The 22,074-nt window shown below is 40.2% G+C and overlaps 1 protein-coding gene across 9 annotated transcripts in view; it reads left to right on the forward strand.

The window, feature by feature from the left end:
* Positions 1-22,074, forward strand: part of LTBP1 (latent transforming growth factor beta binding protein 1) — a 223,123-nt gene that overhangs the window by 14,111 nt on the left and 186,938 nt on the right. For all 9 annotated transcript variants that reach the window (XM_068939409.1, XM_068939411.1, XM_068939410.1 and 6 more), the window contains exon 3: positions 4,978-5,266. In XM_068939409.1, coding sequence (XP_068795510.1) covers positions 4,978-5,266 — 289 coding nt within the window. The remainder of the gene's footprint in view (positions 1-4,977; positions 5,267-22,074) is intronic.

Below are 22,074 nucleotides of genomic sequence, written 5' to 3' on the forward strand. Positions count from 1 at the left end.
GCTAACGCTTGTTTTGTTGTGAGGCCAGATGTTAGAGTAATGCAGTTTGTCCTGCAAAGCTTCATATGTTTTATATAAAAACTAGAGAAACTCTTTGGGTTTACGTTGCTGTCAGTGAAGTAAGAATCGTAAAGTCTGTTTGGGTGAAAAAAGAGAAGGTCATTTAAAAGCAGTCTATTTTCAGCTCCTAGTTTTAAATTCATTGCAACCTTATTAGTTTCATTTTGATAAGTGAAAACTTAAGTTTTCTTAAGCGTCTGAAGCACAGCTTTGATTTTTAACCACAAAGAAAGACTTGCAGTTTTCTCAGTATAGTCTTTTGTACATGTATGAATTCTTAGTTTACTTTTGAGAGTTGAGACACAAAATGATCAGTGTTCTAGTGGACTGTATATTTTGTTTTATTGATTTACCCTTTTTGTATTTTAAATAACAAATCCATCCAAAAATAAAACACAAAATTAAGCTAACTTTTTAACAAGTCTGAAAGTTAACATAGAGGCATGTCCATAAATATAAAAAAAAAAATCCATATTCAAAACGTATTTCTTATGTTGCAAAAAATGGGACTTGAAAAACTCCTAATTTTTACAGAAACTTTTTGTGTTTCTTTTTTTTTTGGTTAAAGTGCCTGTCCCCAGACTGTTTCACTGTAATCTCTGCACAGTTTCTTCAGGTTTTAATCTCGTTAGAATGATGGCTGGGTCACTGTTATGGCCTTATGGTCTCTCCAGAGTTCTTTATCATAGTGCTGTCGTTACTGAGGAATAGTTCTTTAAGATCACTTCTGAATCACCTGCCCCGCTTAGAGTTGTATTACCTCTTTATTTTGTTTGAAAGTTTGAATCTGTGTTGTCACTGTTTCATAGTGTGATTCTCTCCAGACTGATGAAGACAAAGCTGCATAAAGAAACCCACAAATTATTATTATTTATTTTTTTAAACAACCAAACTGAAATGCCGTGCAGGTAGTTGTGTTTTTGTTTACTGCAGAACTGTCAGGTCAGCAGTGTTCGTGAATATTCCGCATTCTAGCGGGGAGAGAAGCTGGAATGAGGCAGCCATTTTTATACTGCATCAAGCAGGGTTCTAGCTTGCTTTTGAAAATGAGATGCTAAATTCTCTACCTCCTTTTCATCTAGACACCAGGGGTAGTACAGGGACCACCTAGCCAGCAATAACAAGACATTGTGAAGTATGTATAGTTTCAGTACTACTCTAACATAAAATAAAAATCTAGTCATTACTGAAATGAGAGTTGTTGCGTAGTGATGGAAGAGATGTGCTGGAATGGCCTGGTTTGCCTTTAGTTATATATAACTTGAGATACAGATCATCCCTTTTAAAGAACCACATTAAAAAGGTTTTTGAAAAGACCATTTTGAGTGTATGCTTTCTTCTTCTGCCTTTTAAAAGGAAACGTTTCTAATGGACCTGTGCTCTTAGATCCTTAGATGTTCTGAAAATCTTTCTGTTTGACAAATAATGGCGGATTGGAATAAGGAAAATCAAATGAGTATCCTAGTCTTTGTTCAGCTGTCGCTTGGTGGTTCAAATTCAGAAATGCCCTCAATCGTACTTGCCCATAAATTTGTCAATTTTCTGGGGCATCATAATGCTTGGAGTAGCTAGACACCTCTGTTCTTGGAATATTTTTTTTAGCAGTTAATATTAACATGTAGCTCATGATAGATTGACTTCTGCTCCACTTTAGTCATTGAAACTTGATTAAAATTTAAGAATCTATTTTGCAAAGATATGATTCATTTCAGTTGTTCGTGTGTAAGTGAGTTGTTATTGTTCATAGGAAAATCTAGATCTTAAAGGCAAAATGCAAGGGAGAATCAGCTTATCTGTTATAACATACTTGAAAATTCCTACCCGAATTTTCTGTGAAAATGCTCTTCAGCCTTCTGGCAGTCAAAGACAAAATGTACTTTCCAAAGTAAGCAGAAATATAAATAAACAAATGATTACTTTTTTTGTTGCCAGGAAAATACAGAATATGCTAGTTCAGTACAATTAAGCTAGTTCTGTTAAGTAGCTTTCAAGAGGAGATATATTGCTGAACAACACGTGGGAGGTATGTTTGAGAAGAACCCCGTATAAAGTGCAACTGAAAGTTGTACAGCAGTTGTAGTGTCATGCATCTGTATCAACTGGGTATTAGCCTTCTATGACGGGATGACTGGCTGGGTAGATGAGGGCAGAGCAGTGGATGTTGTCCACCTGGACTTCAGCAAGGCTTTGGACACTGTCTCCCATCACATCCTCCTAGGCAAGCTCAGGAAGTGTGGGTTGGATGAGTGGACGGTGAGGTGGATTGAGAACTGGCTGAATGGCAGAGCTCAGAGGGTTGTGGTCAGTGATGCAGAGTCTAGCTGGAGGCCTGTAGCTAGAGGTGTCCCCCAGGGGTCAGTCCTGGGTCCAGTGTTGTTCAGCATATTCCTCAGTGACCTGGAGGAAGGGACAGAGTGCAAGTTTGCTTCAGCGAGTTTGCTGATGATACTGAACTGGGAGGGAGAGGCTGACACACCAGAAGACTGTGCTGCCCTTCGGAGGGACCGGGACAGGCTGGAGAGCTGGGCAGAGAGGAGCCTCCTGAAGTTCAACAAAGGCAAGTGCAGGGTCCTGCCCCTGGGGAGGAATAACCCCAGGCACCAGTACAGGCTGGGGGTTGACCTGCTGGAAAGCAGCTGTGCAGAGAAGGACCTGGGAGTCCTGGTGGACAACAAGTTAAGTATGAGGCAGCAATGGGCCCTTGTGGCCAAGAAGGCCAGTGGTGTCCTGGGGTGCATGAGGCAGAGTGTTGCCAGCAGGTGGAGGGAGGTGATGCTGCCCTTCTCCTCAGCCCTGGTGAGGCCTCACCTGGAGTACTGGGCCCACTTCTGGGCTCTCCAGTACAAGAGACATGGCACTCCTGGAGCACATCCAGCGAAAGGCTGCTGAGATGAAGGGACTGGAGCATCTGCCATGTGAGGAGAAGCTGAGGGAGCTGGGCCTGTTCAGTCTGGAGAAGAGAAGACTGAGGGGGGAATCTCATCAATGTGTCCAAGTATCTGACGGGAGGGTGTCAAGAGGACGGGGCCAGACTCTTCTCAGTGGTACCCAGTGACAGGACGACAGGCAACGGGCACAAACCGGAACACAGGCAGGTCCGTCTGAATATGAGGAAAATCTTCTTTCCTGTGAGGGTGACTGAGCACTGGCACAGGTTGCCCAGAGAGGTAGTGGAGTCTCCTTCCCTGGAGATATTCAAGACCCGCCTGGATGTGATCCTGGGCAATATGCTCTAGAGGTCCCTGCTTGAGCAGGGAGGTTGGACTAGGTGATCTCCAGAGGTCCCTTCCAACCTCAAACATTCTGTGATCAGCTGACCACTCACTCAAATTAATGCAGTCCCATCCTACTCAAGTGTTTATTTTATTTATATATATATATATATATATATATATATACATACACACATATATATATGTATATGTGTGTGCATATGCATAAAAACTTGATTGAAGTGACAAGTGCTCCAACTTACTTCACTCTGTTTGGAACAGAGATGTATACAGCTCTTTTTTAACCGTACTGCAATTGCATATCCTGGAATATCGTGTAGTATTGTATTTTATACTTTGATATGAACTTACCTGTTTTAATATAACCTGTAGACTTTATGATCTGGCATATTGTTTTGTTTGTGTTCAAAGATCTTTAATAATATTAGAAATATGTTCAGTTTGGAGGGTGAAAAGTCCATTGTTCAACAATGCATCTTCTCTTGAATGCTTCGTTGTATGCTATCTGTAGTGGGACTACAGAAGAAATTAATTTGATTCAAGTTGTATTTTACTGTTAAATTGTATCTTCTGAATAAGGGAAGTCATTTGTTTGCCATCTTTGTATTAGTTTAACCTTTTTTTAAATGCAATAGCACTGCAATGTTAAGCATCCGAAGTAAATTCTCAAAGTATGGCTTTGCAGTGCTATGTATACATCATAATGAAAACTTCATATGATCCAGAACTTTTTTTCCCCTCCCTGTGGGACTTATTTTTCTTCTAGAGCTCATTGAGAATGGAATTGATCCTATTTTAACTAGACCTACAAACTGGGTGTTGAGTCTAGACTAATTGTTCAAACCTCCTCTGTAGTCAGAGGAGAGAGCAATGCAAGCAGAGTGTTAGTTAATTAATCCTATTTATGAAAGAGATGGGATGAATTATCTTTTGGAGGAACTTATCCCTCCTCACTGATGGTACAAAGAATGTATAACAACTAGTTCAGTATAATCATAAGCACCTCTACTGTTTCTTCAAAGAATGCAACTCCTAGCTGTAGTTATGTCTTAGTAAGACTGTTTATGCATCTCCTTTTTTATGTTATTACAGTGGTGATGTTGGAGGGAATTTCTTCCGTCCTCTAGAAGGGGAAGGCTTGAATTGCTTCATGCCTCTTGGCATCATTTTGGTCATCTATTATACTGTGACTTTAATGATTTCCTCTAAAATAACAAATTCGCTATAGGTACCTAAATAGTCATAGAATTAATCCAAGCTTTGGACCAGTAGTAAAAATGTACGATCTGCATGATCTTGTTTCATCTGTGTGCAACTTTGGTGTTAAAGTATGGGGAAGAAGGAAGCAGGGAAGGGCAGTGGAAAAGGCCGCTTAGGAGAAGAAATAAAATTACGTTGCCATTGTGGATTTAACCTACTCATTTCCTGGTGTGTTTTTTTTTTTTTTTTAGCTCAATAGCATTTTACTTTTCTAAGGTGTACAGATGTTGTGCATGCATTATATAGGAAAGCAGTAAAAGCTATACCAACTTATATACCATCTTTTGTGTGGCTTAGTAATGTTACCCTCTCCTGCTCCAGTTAAAATTAGCAATTAACATCTGTTGTGCTATGGGGAGGGTTTGTGGTTTCCATCCTGCTTTGTTTCACACATACTTTTTATTAAATGTCTTTCTTTTCTTAGCTAACTGTGCACCACCATGCCAAAATGGAGGGATGTGCCTGCGACCTCAGCTTTGTGTGTGTAAACCGGGAACGAAAGGTAATTCCTGTGAGGATACGGTCATGCAAGATGCATCTTCCACTGGAGGTCGGAGCCCTGTGGTTCCCCCATGGCCCATACCTCAGCAGGCTGCCCAGCAGACCTTCTCTCAGAAGGTACAGGTCCCACCAAAGGTTGGCCCGATGACTCAAATGGCATTCACCATCAAGCAGAAGCCTCCTGTTGGGTTACCTCAGCAAATGCAACCACAGTAAGTATTTTTTTTGCTTTCAAAGAAGTCCAGAATGTTAGATTTATAAAATACTGTTCACTGTAAGTGTTCTCAGACACAGTCTTTTTTCTATTCTATTTTTTTTTAAGAGCATTTTGTTTTGACTCTCAGACTTAAGTGGCTTTCTTGATTTACATAACTTTTGAACCGCATCTTCTCACCTGGGGAAGATATCCCTTAATGTCAGTCAGCTTTATTTTCCTTCGGGAATGACAATGCTTTACTCATTTCAGAAGAGTTATTCATCATTTACACTGGTGACTTCTTGAGTTTAATTGTGAACAAAGTCTAATATGAACTTTCAACACCCCACATAAATGAGGAGAGTAAGACTGGCGTTTGTATTGTGCTCTGGTTTCTCTTTTCTGTTTGCAATATATATATATTTTGTAAATGTGTATGATTTCGCAACAGTTGATACCTCTGTTTGCATTTGAGGGTCAAAACTGTGTCTGCTTCTCATAGGGAGCAAGGAATCACACCTATTATTGAAGACCTCTTTCTTCTTTCCTTTTTTTTTACTTTTCTTTTCCTTTTTTTGCTCTGTCTCTTCAGTGGCAGGTAGCTGAGACTTTTTGACATTAGTTTCCTTAGTTTAAATACTTCAAGTGAGTCTGATGTTTGTCTAAACTCCAATATTAGTTTGTATTAATGTGTCTGACCTTAGCTTGTTTCAGGGCTGCGTTTTGATTTGGGAGACGCAAGGGAGTGGAGATCAGGTTGAATGGGGATGGCTTTAGGTGTCTGCAGCAACTAATATCCTTCCAGTGTCAAGTGAAGTCAGTGACAAAAAGTGATCCCCCTCGGTAACAGATGTTGCTCTCGGATAGCTGTAAGGAGAGTGCGATCTGCCTAGCACTTCTGGCCTAGAGGGTAAGATAATCAGGACTGGGAAATAAACTGTGTTTTACCGTGCCCAGAGCTATAAGAAACAAACTCAGAAGAACAGTTTGTGAGGAGACTGAGAGGTAGTTAATAGGTCCCTAACAACAAAGTATATCAGGCTTCCCCTCTCCAAAGCTTCTTTTGAGAACAGAGATCACTAGGCACTACCAATGACGTTCAGTGTGGTAAGAAACCACACTGATTCAGGTCCTGTTATTTTTATATGAGGCTCCCTCTTCCTGAACATTTCCAATTCCTTTTCCTGGTGTTCTGGTTCGTCTAACTGTGGGGCCATAAGCCAAACCAGGTTAATGTAAGTCTCTCTTCCTATTACATAAGACTTACCTGCGGTTATTAAGGCTAAGCCAATATGTTCTCTGAGAAATGTAGAAGAGGGCAGAGTGGTCTTTACGGCCAAATGCATCTAGAGTCCTGGAGGACAGAGAAGTTGCCACCCAGTTCTATTCTTTTGTAGCTATCTGAGCCCCGTTCATTCCTGTTAGTGAAGCAAGGTTATTGAAGTAATTAATGTGAAGGGGAAATTACCGATAAAATTGGCAGGCTTTTCTCTCTTCCCTCCCCCCCCTCCCCGCCCCCCCCATACAGGCCAGCAAGACTGATAATCCTCAGCACCTGGCTTCTTTGCTTAACCACACAAAGTGCAATATAGTAAATCAGTACAGAAGAGGCCAGACAATTCCTGTCTTATCAGTAGTGATTCCTGTAGGGTGTGGAATATGTTTTCCTCTTCTTCTGCTCTGCCAGACATTCTCATTCTTCCCTTTATGAGAAAGGCCAGTTGTCCAAATTGGACAGTAAAATGTACTTTTAAAAATTCTGTCCCTTCTTGCCTGAGGGAATCTGTCTTCTTCCAAGGAGTGGTGACAGGCAGGGGAAAAATCTGATCTGGAACACCTAAGTAAGCTCCTAGAGGAGGCTTTTCTCTAAAGAACTTCTGTTACCATCCTCTGAAGATTCTTATGTTTTGTATGTGAATGCAACTTTTCCAACTTCAGTAACTGAGATGTGTTCTTACATGTCTTTTCAGGATCACGGTAGCAATATAATTATGACATAGTTACCATGATATAGCAGTGAAGCAAGAAATTCACTTTTTTTTTTCCCCCAGAATGAGTTGGGGGGTGGATTTTTTTGTTTTGGTTCCTTGTTTTAAGAGAACAGGGTGCTGGAGAGATTGATTTCCTGAAATATCATGAATTTAGAACATGCACAGACATGTAGTGCCAGCAGAGTCTGTCATAGCCCTGGGCTGAGGATGGACACTATCAGGTAGAAGGTCTCATCTCGGAAGAATGTTTAGCTGAGGATGGCTGCAATTGAAAACAAGTGGTATGTGTCTCAAACAAAAATCCACTTCTTATTGGAACATGCTGGGAATTCTGTTCTCAGTAACAGACATGCTTTGTGGTCCTGGATTTCTGTGATAGCTCTCCAGTAACTCCAAGTGTCTCCTCATCTCACTCCCTTGCTTGTTGGGAACAGTATAGTTCCAACAGCTTGATTTTCTGCGTTTGCCAGTTGGGAGAGCAGAAAATAATTTTCTTTTTGAAAATTTCCAATATAGATTTGGAAATGGGTACCAGAAGGAGTACAGCACTCATCAGCTAGAGCTCAGTAATATGCTGAAGTCTCACAACACTACTCCTTCAGTGAGTAGTAGCCTTTTAGGAGGCAATTATTGACATAACTTGAGAGTTTCCTCTTGTGTTGGGCAGACCAGAGTTTCACCTCCCATCAAAGGAGAGGTGAATGCACAGAGTTTGTGGAAGAATTGGGCTTACCAACGTGTCCCGTGCACCTAAAATACTTCCTAGGTCCTAGTTTCCTCCAAACCTGCATTCCTGGATCATTTGATCTAGCCCTGTGCTATTACAGGCAGGTATATAATCTGATAATTTTCAGGAATCTGATCAAAATCTTAATGCTTTTATCTTAAGTGATTTTTTGGCTCCTGTTGAAGGGTGAAGTATTTCTTCTGTTAGCTCCACAATTACTACTAATTGAATAAAGACATAAATGAGGCAAGTATGAACCTAGGTAATAAACTGACTGAGAGTAGAATTGGGCACACACTGTTTTAACTCAATAGTTGTAACTGAAAATGAAATTTATTCTTTCTTGCTTTGGTTTGTCAAAAGATATTGACCTTGTGTTGTACAAACCTCTTAGCTAAAATAGCAGTGACAGACCTCAGCCATTTCATTTCCTGTCCTGTGTACTAGCTCTTTTTTGTGTCTTTGGCTGTATGCGGTTTATTTTTTTTAGAACAAGTAGTTCTAAGGTTGGTTTACATGACTGTTGCCCAGGTGATAGTCCAAAAAAAGATTAGAGAAATGCTGTCTTTCTTTTCTAAAGATTCATGCCTGGTGTAGGAATAACTATCTCTGGAGGACATCCATTTTCATTACTGTTGTGACAGTTCCTTTTACTAAAGGTTTAAAAGAGAAAATTCTGCTCCTTACCCAGAAGGGCACTGCACTTAAACTTAGTCTAGAGGTCTGTGAAAAATATTTTGTAGAAGCTGTTTTTGACAGAAGATTGGACTTCTGATCTCAACTCTTCATACCCCCCTACCCCACCCCGTGCAAAATGGAAAGTTTTTTTCAGAAAGCAGTGACTTCAGCAGGGGTGCATGCGAGTTAGAACCTAAGGAAAAATTTAGATTGGAAGCGAGCTCTGAAGGTAATCTGGTCTCAACCCTGTGCTTAAAGCAGGGTCAGCTAGAACAGGTCACTCAGTGCCTTGTACAGATGAGCTTTGAGTATTTCCAAGATTGCAAGGTTGACAGTCCCACAGTAGCTCAGGGCTTCTGTTGAATTGTGTGACCACCTTCAGGTTTGGTTGTTTTTTTTTTTTTTTAAATACCTTATCTAGTTGGAATCCATCTTGTGATTGTTGTCCTTTGTCCTTTTGCTGTATGCCTCTGGAAAGTCTGGCTCCATTTTCTCCATGTATTCTTATAGAGGTAGTTGTAGATTGCAATAAGAGCCCTTTGAGCTGCCTTTTCTTAGAGCTGAAAAAACTCATCTCCCTTGGTCTCTCCTTCTGAGTTGTTTGCTACAGCCCTTGACCATCTTGGTGGCCCTCTGCTGGGCTCAGTCCACTATGTTAGCGTCTTTCCTAATTTAGGGAGCCCATAAGTGGACACAGTACTTGAGATGTGGTCTCACAAGTGCCAAAGAGAGGGCAATAATTAGTCCTTTGAGCTGCTGGCTATGCAGTTGCTAGTGCAGCCCAGTGTGTGGTTGGCCTTCTTTGCCGCAGGCGCATGCTGCTGACTCATATTCAGCTTGTCCATGAGAATCCTTTTCTGCAGAGTTGCTTTCCAGCCATTTGAGCACCAAGCTGGTGCTATTGTACAAGACTGTTGCATCTCAGATATGGGGCTTTACATTGGCCTTTGAACTTCATGATCCCCTTTCTCCAGCCTGGCAAAGTCTCTCTGCTCTCCAGTGTAATATCTACTCCCTGAAAGTGGTATTGTCTGCCTTCTTGCTGAGACTGCATTTTGTCTGTTTGTCTGGATCATTAATAAAGATGCTGAACAATGTCAGCCTCAGTGTCGATCTCTAAGGAAAACAGCTAGTAACCTACTTAACACCTTGAGAATTGGATTTTATATCACTGATTACCACCCTTTAAGCCTGGCAGTCCAGCCAGTTTTCACCCTTTTTATAATCCACTTTTCCAATTCATATTTCACAATTTTTTTCCTGTCAGGAGACTACAGGAGACTGTCAAAGGCCTTGCTAAAGTCAAGTTAAAAACATTCACCACCTTCCTCTCATCCTCTGATCCAGTCTTCTCTTCATAGAAGGCAAAAATTTAAAACAACAAAAACAATAAAAAAACAACTTTAATCAGAGTTAAAACTAGAATGTCTGTGATGACTTTTTAAAGTTGTAGTTCAGTTGTTTTCATTCTCTGTTGGTGAGATTATATTTCTACTCAAAGCCAGGAACTCCTATAATAAACTGCTTCCCTTTCTCAGGAGAAGAGACCGTCTTGTCTCTTGGGATACACAGCAGAGCTGGAGATGGAAGCAGCTAAACTGTTCCTCCAATGATGACACCCTATACAATCTCCCAAAATGGAAAATTTCAGTTTTATACAAAATATTCCATATTAATATTCTTAACTAATTTTTTTTGCCAGTGCAACTCAGCATATATGGCCAATTATCTGTACTGCTAGGTAAGGACACATTCGTTTTCAGAATGTCATTGTAGCCTTTCCTCCCACAATACCAGCAAATTGAACACACTCCACAAGGTAGACTCAGCTTCTTAATTAACTTGTCATCGAGTTATTTTCTTTGAGTGGTACTGGAATATGTTCATGCTAACATCTGTTAGTAACAACAAAATATAGACATAACAACGTAGATGTACTCCATGTGTGTAGAAATCATTGCTTCTGCTTTTCAGGAAGGTAAATTGCTTCTAAATCTGTATTGATGCTTTAGTTGAAAATAGGACTATAAGCCACCATTCCAAACCATAGTGTTTTCCAAGGTATTTTTTCTGTCTCAGACAAACTGTGCCTGACCTTTTAGTACCTGCATGAGCAAGTTTAGCAATTATGTCCAACTTTTATGATGAATTTTCAATGTTACTTGCCACTGTGTTGCTTACTGGTACGTGGTCTTCCAGTGCTACCTTTCCAGGATAGCTTGATAATAGTGACAAATAGACATACATTTCAGGACTGCGTTTGTCTACACCTATCTTTGCCCTTGACCCTCAGATTCCCTTTACCTCTTCAGCTCTGTGATAGTATCAAATACAGGAGCTGCAGAAGATGCAGGCATTTAAATGATTGCTGATTTCTAATTGCTTTGCCTTCTAGCAGCAAGCAATAAAGATCTAAAAGATGTCAGAACTCTAATGATTGCTTTTACTGGAAGAGCTTTAGGGATGGCCAAAATTTGCAAAGTATTAAGAAAACTAGAAGACAAGCCAAGAGAAGATGAGCTAACCAAATACTTAACTGCATTGAGGAGCTGTTTCAAAAGAGCATCAAAGGAGATCTGATTACTTTGCAACTTGGAGGAACAGAGAAAACACTTTTTCTGGTTCGTTTTATTTGAAAGCCTAACAAAATTCCTTTCTAGACAGAGGGACAAAATAATAATTTAACTCATACCAGTGTAAGTCCAGACTTGGATAACTTCTTGGATCCATACTTGATGTAAACCTGCAAGGATATCAAAAGTTAAAAATCTCTGTTTTAGGAATCCAGATCATGAAATGCACGGAAAAAATAGCTGCCTGCTAAAATACTTGGGTGCTCTGGTTTGTACTACTGAGAACCCTGAGGTGAAGGCTGATGGCAGAAGCTCCGAAGATTAGGTAACCAGTTTAATTAAAGTGCTTGAGATCCCATCTTTATGTCACAAGTAGAATGGCTTACTCTCTGGAGGTGTCTTTCTCTTTCACTGCAGAGGAAGCCAACATGTCTGTCTAACTCTCTATGGAAACAGAAAATCCAAGACTATAAAGGACTTCCAGGAGAGAAAACATGAGATGACCTGTTTTGTACTACTGTCTGGGAAATCTAATGAGCAAACTTGTAAAAATGCAGCATAGAATTGAGTTTGAAACTTTTCAGATTTTATTAATGCCTCTTTATCACAGTATCTCTGTGTTTGGAATGCAGAAAAGATCTTATCTACTGTTCCTTTTCTGAGTATTCATGGCAGTAGGGTCAACAAAAACCTATCTCTTTGTTAATCTGGTGATTAATGAAATGGAAAACCAATCCGAGTAACTGCTTTGCTGGAGATCAGAGCCAGTCATCCTTTTCCATAGCCTGATTTTCCTGTTTGTTTTCTATAGACATCCTGGCTTCTGAAGTCAGATGAAAGCACAAAGAACGGGTGAACAGGGAATGCGCTAATCAAAAGAAAAGAATGAAGAGGTAAAAGTGACAGAGATCCCTCAAAAATAGGACACGTGACAAGAAAGCAAGCCAGCAGTTCTGTAAGGAAGTCTAGGCTTTGCCCCTGTAAAGATCAGTAAATAAAAAGTTGGTAAAGAGACAAAGTTTAATAGGAGATGGATCCATCAGGAGGTGTAAATAGCAAGGGGAGCAAATTAGGTAGCGTTCAAGATTATAAATTCATTTGTACCCTCAGACTTGTTCAGAAGGCTGGGGGATATGGAGGAGATCACTGGAGAGTGCCTTCTTTTCCCTAGAAGTTTTGACTTGTCATCAAAATTGCTGCCCAGAATGTGAAAAGTCAAAAGCTGCATGGTGACCAAGTGCCTGCTGTTTGTTCCTAGGTCCTGGCCTCCCTTTTGTGGAGTGTTGCTAATAGAAGCTGTCAATGCTAGTAGGCAGCTAAGGCTGAGTAAGTCTCCAATTTATGGTGTAGTATGTGGCAATGGTTAGCAGTGGGTTTACATGTAGCTTAATCACAAAAGCACTATCTTTTTGGCAGGCTCAAGATCAATGCACGCTAAGTTGCTGTTTTTTTGGAGAAAGAAGAAAGGTGTGGAGCTGCATCATGTAAAATGTGTGGAAAATAAGGAATTTTTATTCTGTCAAGCCTGGTAGGAGCTCTACATCAGCGGAGACATTCTAGTAATAATGAAGAACAATTCTCCATGTTAACAAGTAGAAAGGAAAATTATTTTTGACCCCACGGAGGGAAGGACAGTTGTTGGTGATGAAGGCAAAATTCAAAGTAGCTACCCAGCACAGTGTACGTGAGGAAAAAGGCTATACCTCGGCTACTAGCTGAGTAAGTGCATAATGGAAAAGGAAGGATGGGTTCTCCAGTTGTAAGATGAAGAAAGAATTAGAAGTGATTACAGAAGATCTGAGAATGTTTGTTAATAGTGGAGAGCTTTTTCTTTATGTCAGCAACAAAACTGCATCCTGGATTCCTCCCTGCCCCCCCCTCCCCCCCCCCCGCCCCCGGCCTCTCAACCTCTCCCACCTAAAACAGGTGAAGTGTGTCCCCTCCCTCCCCCAGAATTATTGCAGGCCAAAAGTAGCTGTCAGGCGTTGAAAACAATTTACATACTAAAAGCAAAAACTATCCTGATAGAGGTTATGAAAGTGTGGTTAAGGACTATGTGAGTAATATGGTTTGTATGTTGTTTTAACAAGCGATGAGACGGTATCATCACTAGTATACTTGCATTGTATTCTAGGACAATCCATAAAGTGATCTTTCTACAGGAGTGCCAGATGCCAACCTGAGGCTGCAGGGAGCAAGTAATATGCAGCATCTAGTAATCCACCAGTCCGGTCCTGGATGGAGGGAGATTCTTCTGAGGTTCTGTGTTGTCAAATCTCGCATGAAGTTCACTTTTCTTAAATGTTCCCAAAAACTTACTATTTGAGTTCTTGAGGAAAGTGTTTTCTCTTATCAAAGAAGCATTCTCTGTGGGAACTATAAAAAAGAAACAAGAGTTGGATGCTTTCCTAGTTCTCTGCCCTATTTGTTCTGTTAATATGCAGTGCTTTATACAAGAGGTCTTCACCTATGTCAAATAGAAACTCCTCTTACCTGCAGCGTGGAGATCTTTGAGGCAATCAAAGGCTTTGTCTTACACTGCTAGGAAAATAAGTAAAAGTTTCCACAGTAGAGCAGTCTGGGCTGCCCAGTACCAGAGGCTCACAAAACTGAGGAAACTCGTCAGTCTGATCGAATCCAGGTTGTCACATGGGGAGGGATAGTTTTGATCCTCTCTGAGTACAGGAGAGTTCAGCATTGTCTTTAGGCTGTGTCTTTAAAAAACTTTAAAAACTTGATCTTCAGCCATTGACCTAAGTGTCCGTAAATCAAGATGGTCTTTCAGGCAGCTACAGGCTAAGGACGAAAGAGAGCAACTTCATTGTAATTGGTTCCTTCCACCCACATTATTGAATTGTTCTTTATTTTTATATTGTGCTACTGTTGAATTTTTCACCCTTTTCCATTGAGGCAGTGTTTCAGGAGATATCGCGAAACAACATGTGCTTTAGTGCTGAATAGTCCCTAAAAATCATTGGTGTTTTTACATATGTGGCAAACTTGAAAAACTGAACTTTTTTCCGGTGTCTTGGTGGGGATTGAATGGGCATGACATTTCATGGAGAGCTGGATTGCTTGTGTGCTGGTGTGTTGTCCCTCCAGCAGGTGTCAGGATGGCTAAAGTGCCCCATGAGGATCAGGGCCTGTGAACATGAAGCTTTTTGCAATTGTCTGAAGAAGGCTTCGTCTGTTTCTTCTTCAAGTTCTCAGCTGGCCCCTCACCTGTCCCCAGGCAGAGCTCCATGCACCCCTGCTGCTCTCTCACAAGAAGGGCATTCCCCCTCTTCACCTTCCCGGCCTGTCCTTTCTAAAGAGCCTGTGTCCATCCATCGCAGCACTGCGGTCATGTGAGCTATCCCACCACGTCTGTGATCCCAATGAGATTGTAGCTCATTGTCACGTGGTAGAAAGTCTTTCTAAGCATTCAGAACATTTACTTTAAAAAAAGATTGCTGCATTAGCTGTTGTTTGTGCGTAATTGTTTCAGAATCAACAGTTTTATACTTGGCTGAGACTCTTTACCCACTCAGATAAAATTAGTGGTAAGTTTGTTCCTCAAAGTGAACTACTGTGCAAAGATAGTGATAGGAAGTAGCTGCAATAAAAACAACATTTGGAGTAGCAGTCTCACTTGGAGTATGTATGGCTCAAAACTATTGGGATTCATTTTCATATGGTTCCCCCTCTACAGAGCTGTGGGAATAGATCTCAGGGGTTAGATTTGGAGAACAAATGTCTAATGTCAAAATACATTTGTATCTTTAACTTCTTGAGGAAGAATAACAGTGTGGGTATAGGGTTTCTTGCTGGTTTCTGGTATAGAAATATGATTTAAGCATTTTCTTTCCTTAGAAAAATGTAGCTTTTTTAAAAGTGCTATAATGATCAATGAACTGAGGACCTACGTCCTCTGTTTTAGGGATATTGAACTTGGAGAAATGGTTTAATAGGCTCACAGGTATGTCCACCTTTGGTCTTTGTGTCTTGCTTAATATTTGATCTTCAGCTCTTAAAAATAAAATTAGCTACTGGTAATAGCGGATTTGTCTGTCTTTGGATGTAAGTGTAGCTTTAGGTGCTGCCTTACCCTTCCAGCCTTTATTGAGAATTCGTTCTTAATACCCTTATTAAATAACAAATAACACACAAGGAACACAACGTCTTCATAGGGTTCACTTGATTTTTAGCATTTTGCTAGTATAGTAGATAACTAGATGGTGCAAGAATCTTCATTCACAGAATGTTGTGGGTCGTCCTTAGACGAAGGCAGGTATATTTTTTAGGACTGGACATATCTGATTAATTACAAGTACCTCATTGCTTTGACATCTATGAATAGCCTGTTCTTTTCATGAGTTAGGATTCCCAAGAGACATATACTTCCTCTGTAATAACTTATTTTCTTTTTCAGTGCCAGAGTTGAAATATTTTTCTTCACTAAGAAGCAGACCTTTTCCTACTGACAAGCAATTTCTACTTTACCTAAGCTCCATAAAGGTTTTATTTGACATGCATCCTTGTACTTTAAGAAATTCCTCAAAAAAGTATTGTTTTAGACAACATTAAATGTTATACTGACAATGACTTAAAGTCATTGTCAGTATAACCACTACCAACAAGGAACAAGGTTTGTTCTTGCGTCTTCTTATTTTGAAGTTTGCTTGTCACTGTCCGTCAGTGTGCGATCAGAGACAGTTTTCTGTATGACACTAGTTTCGATTGTGAAGAATGCTAGACAGTTGGAGAAAGTGGGATCTTCTACTGGTATTGTTCAAATATTGACTGAGGCTTTATTACCAGCCAGTATTCTGTTGGAAAACTGCAGCAAATCCTCGTCGATCTCTTTAAAAAATTTTCTCTTAGGAGATCGTAGGGCCTTAAAGGAGAGACAGAGAGGTGCTGCAGGATCAGAAAGCAGACTATTGGCTAATTTGAAGTCTCTAAGTCCACAGTGTTGTATGTGAACATATGTCTTCTAGTGCGTGCAGAAGCACACAGCTGAGTCCTTTTAAGGACTTAGGTAACTTCTTACACTAAGCAAAGGACCTACTGTTACTCAGAAAGGACTCTTCCTATGTGTTTTGGGAGAATGACTACAGGCTAATAGGTCACCAAATCATAGTCATTACTGAGAGGCTTTCTCTATGCACAAAAACAGAAAGAAGCAACATTTCTTCTGTTCAGACATAGAACTATCAGGCCAAAGGAAATATCTGCAATAAATCTGCCTTCATTATAGCTCTGTTCTGTTACTAGTGTAATCTGTAGTTTTAAAAGTGCCTGCTTCAGAGGTGTGTCTAGAAAAAAAAAATCTGTTCTGATAGGTTTGATATATATTTTAGTAATTTTTTTAAGGGTTCTCTGTACAGAAAACTTAACTGTTCAACATCATCCAGCTGAGGAAAGACTCTATGAGAGCCCATAAAACCACTGGATCATATTAAAAGGAATTTGTTGTCAGTTTGGATGCTCTCGTAAGTAATGCTTCAGGTTTGTCAGGGTTTTTATCAGCTGATTAAAATCAGTTTAAAGAAAAGTAATGGTTTTGGATATTCTATGCAGTGTCTTTTTTTTTTTTTTAAGACAAAGATGCAATTATGTGTATGCTGTTTCAGGGAATAAGTTTCAAAAGCAAAATAACTACTAAAAAGAAAAATGGACAATGCTAGTACTTACTATTATGCCATTGGGCAGTAGGTGGCAAGCTTTGCTCTTCCTTTTACTTAGTTTTCCTACTATAGAATGCCAGAATTTTGAAAACGGTGGTTTGAATTCACTGGAATATGTCACTTATTGGCAGCACGTCTTTTTGAACCATCTATTTTGTTCATTGTGTATAACTGTCTTTGTATAGAATGCTGAAGTGAACCCTCTCTTCCTCAAATGGCAGATGGACGCAAGTCAGTATGTGTGAGCTCTGTTGTATTCTCTTATGGCTCCAAGAGAAAGATTAATATATTAATAAACAAAAAAATTAAAAACAAATTAGTTGCAGACATAGGCAACTCCAAATAATTTTCTTTATAGGATCTTTCTGTTCCACTTTTGTTGCGGAGCAGAAACTCTCAAGTTGGGGAAGGGGACAGAACACCCTCTTTTAACACGCTGCTTTCCTAAAACGTGACTTATGTTTCTAGTTGTGTAACTAGTATCTGAGAAGGAAAAATAACCGAATGCATGTGTGTGGGTTTTTTTTTTTTTTGTTTGGTGGTGGCTTTTTAGTATGACCATAAACTGCTTGTCTGGTATAATTCTCCTCTTAAACACAGCCTGCTCTGCTTAGTGTGTGGTGTCAGGCTTGGGGGCAGTAAAACAGCGGAAATGTGCCTAGCTAACACTTGAGGGTGTGTAGAGAGGGAAATGCTGGAGTGCTTGTCTCTAGCCACTTTCTGTTTTGGGTAGCTGTTTTTACCCTTTCAGTGCTCAAACTTCTTGTCTAGAAACAATCATCCGACATCCGATGAATAGCAGCCCGGTGTGTGTTTGTACCAAAGGTATACAGGGCATATCATTTCTCCTATTGTGTGGTTCCGCTCAGCCGTTACGTGGCAAGTCAGATCCTCTGCTGTCCTCCAGAACATATCTTTACCTGTTAGCTGAATTAATTCTTTGCTGAATTTCCCTCGTAGTGAGTTAGAGTTCTTCTTGCTTTGCTGCTCAAAGTTTTTAAAAAGTTTGTTTTAGATTAAGGCAATTAACACCTCTCATTCTCTCTCACTCTCTTTCATGCACACTTTATTATAAAGAAAGGTTAGCCATCTTGCATTTTTTTTAACCTCCCCCAGCTTAACAGTTAAACATAATAAGGTGGATTGTTATTTAATTATGTTATCCTAGGAATTGTAACCAATAATTAAAGTATTTTTTTCTTACTATGGCAGGGCATCCTGCACAAGAAAAGACTGAGTTGTTCTTACGGTGTTCTGATTTGTCTCCTTGTATTTACAGGCTACATCTGAGTTTATATTTTCCCTGTTGAAGCTTTATATCCTCACACTGTTCCTGATGAAGGTCAGAAGTGTTTTGGTACTAGTAATGCAGTGCTGAGCAGCCACTTGAAGGCATGGTCTCCTTAATTGCTACAGCAGCACTAGGCATACGTAAAGTATCTTTGGCATTGACTTAGCAGTAAGCTGACACCAGTATTTTGAGACCATTCTGATACTACAGCTATTCTTGCTTGTGCAGTCTTTGGCAGTGCTGTTGATGTATGTGCCTTAGAACAAAAACTGCTTCAAAGGTAGTTACTCATCTCTCTGTGCTGCCAGGCACTGAGTCAGCCCTCAAGAACACCTTCATTCATCATTCTAGGGGAATGTGGTCATCAGGCTGCAGGAGCTTAAGTCACAGACAGTTGAAATAGCTCATGTCCATCAGCATTGGGATCACTCGTGTTAGTGAAGAACATGGAGATTGTGGGGGTTTTGTTTGTTTGCTTTTTTTATGACAATGATATTGTTTTCTTAGTCCTGGTATCCTTTCTTAACCATACATGCATGGTTGCAATGCTTCTGGCTCTGCAGAATGGCAACGCTTATAAAGGTAACTCTACAAGTCTACGCTGTAATCTTTAGCCTCCACATCTAATTCTTTCTCCTTGGCTCTGCTATTACTGGAGCAAGAAGACAGACTTGTTCAGCTTGTTGAATTTAGGAATCTGACTCCAAGGAAGCAGTCTCTCTCAGCACTTATCATTTAAATACCCTTGGTAGTTTTAGGCCTGGAGTGATGGTCCGTAAGCTAATAGATCATTTGTAATTACCCATCTTGGACAAAATATTCGTATTGTTAATTAGGTTGTAACGGGCCATGCTCTAAAGCAGACTGTCAGACCGTGGCCTTACTTGAGCGTGGCCTGAAAGATGGGCAAACGTGAATTTGTTATGAAAAAGATTTCAGGCAAGCCAACTGATGGATTCTGTTAGTTCACAATGACTGATGGTATAAGAACTATGCAGATTGTTATGGCAAACTGCTTTGAGGACAGCCTTTGTCTTTTTGGTGGACAAAGGCCAGTCTGTTGCTACCAATTATTTGTAAGCCTATTTGAATATGAACGTTTCTGATCTACCACACCAGGTATGGTAATGCTTGAAATCTTTCTGGCTACAACTATCCAATTTCCTTAGGTTGAGGGTTCAGCAGAGACTTGTATTTGATGGGGTGGTGCTAGAAAGTGCCTAGCCAAGTGAAGCCCTGTGCATTTGTAGTCACCTCTCAGCAGTGCATTGCCTCTGTCCACCAAAAAACCAAAGACGTTCTGGGAGGAATTTTGAAAATACAGAATATCACCACTATACCATCACACAAGACTGATAAGGTTCAACTGCTCAGTCCTGCTTTTTATTTTTCCAATGTTCCTGAGAGGATGCAGCCTAGACGTGTGGGAGCAACATCTCAGTTTATCCATGCCTGAGCTATCATCCAGTGAAGTGAAGATCTTACAAACGGGTATTAGAGGATGTTCACTGTTTTCATCAATATCTTTAACAGGTAAAGAATTCTCAGAAACAGAATCTCATTTTGATGCAGAGAGTTAAATTATAGGGAGCTAACTGAAATCTTGAATCAGCCAGAGCTTATCCTTGCAGAGCAGGAAGCTAATCTGTGTGTGATGGTGACAACCTGTTGGGTTATGGCTTTATGTGGCTACATAATACCACTTGCCAGAGTAAAACTTTGGCGCAAGGAGAAGCGGGTTAATGTTAGAGTAATAGAGGGGAGATTGCTTCCTGCCTACTGTTGCACAGTTTGCTGCACTAATCTCATCTGTAGTGTGGTAGAAGGATCAACGAAATGTGTGCAGAGGAGTCTTTCCCCTCCTCTGTCGTTCAGCCATGACTCAGCTGGGTAAGGCCAGGACAGGCAGCCTTCATGACAACCGGAGACAAGACAGCTTGAGTCAAAGATTTGCATCAGTCTCCAAGAGCTCACTGATTCACAAAGGACCTCTCCAGTCTCTGTATATTGATCATAACAAACGGTATGAGAAACACATCCCAAATCCATAGTGAGGCAAATAAAACCTCATCCAATGCCCCCTTTTACACAGTGGATGAATATTACTGTATTCTTCTGTATTGGTTTTTCTTGTACCCAGAATAGTGCATAGTACACAGGTAGAATCTTGCTCAACATGTAGAACTTCTGGATGAAAATTTGCTGGTCTAATGACTTCTTAGTGTTGACTGTCTCTTTATTCTGTGACTTTTTCTGCCTGTGCTTCAATATGAAACAGATTCTGCAAGTTCCCCTTAAAGAAAGGGTCTGGCCTAGAAATCTTTTTAAGTTCCTTCTTGATGAACATGGATGGGAAGAATTAATTGAGATTTTCTTCTCTGGCCTTATCTTCTGTGTGCGCTCTTTTAGTATTTGGGTTGTTTATTGGATCTACAGAGTTTTGGGTAGACTTGCCACTCCTTAACTTTTTTTTTTTTTTTTAACTTTCCTTTTGCCTTTTATGTTTATTTTTTTCTGAAACTGTAAACTGCTGTAGTGAATCTTTTGACTTTTGTTCCCCCTTCAAGGATGTTAACTCTAAGCGTGACAACATGCTCACTGTTGCGGCATCTCTTCGGTGGTAGCATTTGAATCTGATCCTGTACATAGGTTAGGCCAAACGAAGATTTTATTTTCTTCTGGGTTCACTGTCTAGCTGATCTGTGAAGATGTTGTTAATTGCACGTAAACATTTGGTTTTATGGTTCTGCTCCTGCTTTTGGGAGTAATGGAAATTTCCTATTACTATCATTTCCTGTCTTTGTAGCTTCAGGAAATGGTAGTTGTCACTGTGTTAGGTGGCTGGTATTATAGTCTTAACATTACGTTTCCTGTACTTTGATTGGAAATTGTAGTCCACAGAGACTCTGTGCTAGTGGTTGATATGGTTAGTTTGCTGATCTAATTTGAAACACTAATCTTTGAGACGCAGCATCACTCCTCCACCATATGGTCTATCCTGTCTTTTTCATATCCAGGATATTCCAGTGTTTCCCCTCTTCCTCCCTCCCCCTACCATTGCCTTCCTTTCCCAATCTCCTAATGTGCTTGTATAAATCTGGACTTTCTAGTTTCTCCGTTTTATTTCTTGGACTTCTAGTGTTTCTTGTAGAAGCATGGGTACATCTCTGGTTTGATTTCCTGCTTTACGCTTATATAAAAAACATTCTGCTTGTTCCACATGTTCCTCACTGTTACCTGTCCATCTTCATTCCTTGCTTGAGAAGACTGACTTCACTCAAAGTCTGGCTGCATCATTCAGAGCTATATGCTTTCTTTCCGAATCTTCAGTTTAAAAATTCTCCTGTGATCTTCGTAAGTCAAATCAAGCTGGTTCCGTTAAGCTTTAAATGAGGTCTATCTCCTTTGTAAAGCTTTCTCCGTTCCAGTTTCTGATAAATCTAAAGTCTCCTGTGTTTATACCATTTTCTGAGCCATGCACTGAAAAATTATCTACCTCCTTGAGGTAGAGCCTACCTCCAGAGGCTCCTTGTTTTTGCATACTGTCAGGCAAAAAAATTCTGAGTTTTAGAGATGAGACAAATGTGCTCTCATTTGCTGCTCCAGCTATCATCTCTGGACAGCAGTTTCTGAGTCTAGAATCCCTTTAGCCTCAAGTACTTTTTGAGTGCCACTTGTGGAAGAACAAAGGTAGGATTACTTACCTTCCTGTGTATGGGTTTTGCACTGGGAGAGCTCTTTCCCTAGACCGTTCCAGTGTTTTTAAAGCCTTTATATGCTCCTGGAACAGGTAGCGAACAGATGTAAGCCCTGTACAATTGATAAATACTCTGATCTTAGTGACTTCTGATGTGGATTCTGTTCTGGATTCTATTCTGCATGGTGGAAGTGGATG

Source organism: Struthio camelus, chromosome 3 (genome assembly GCF_040807025.1).
Source record: "Struthio camelus isolate bStrCam1 chromosome 3, bStrCam1.hap1, whole genome shotgun sequence".
NCBI classification, from domain to species: Eukaryota; Metazoa; Chordata; class Aves; order Struthioniformes; family Struthionidae; genus Struthio; species Struthio camelus.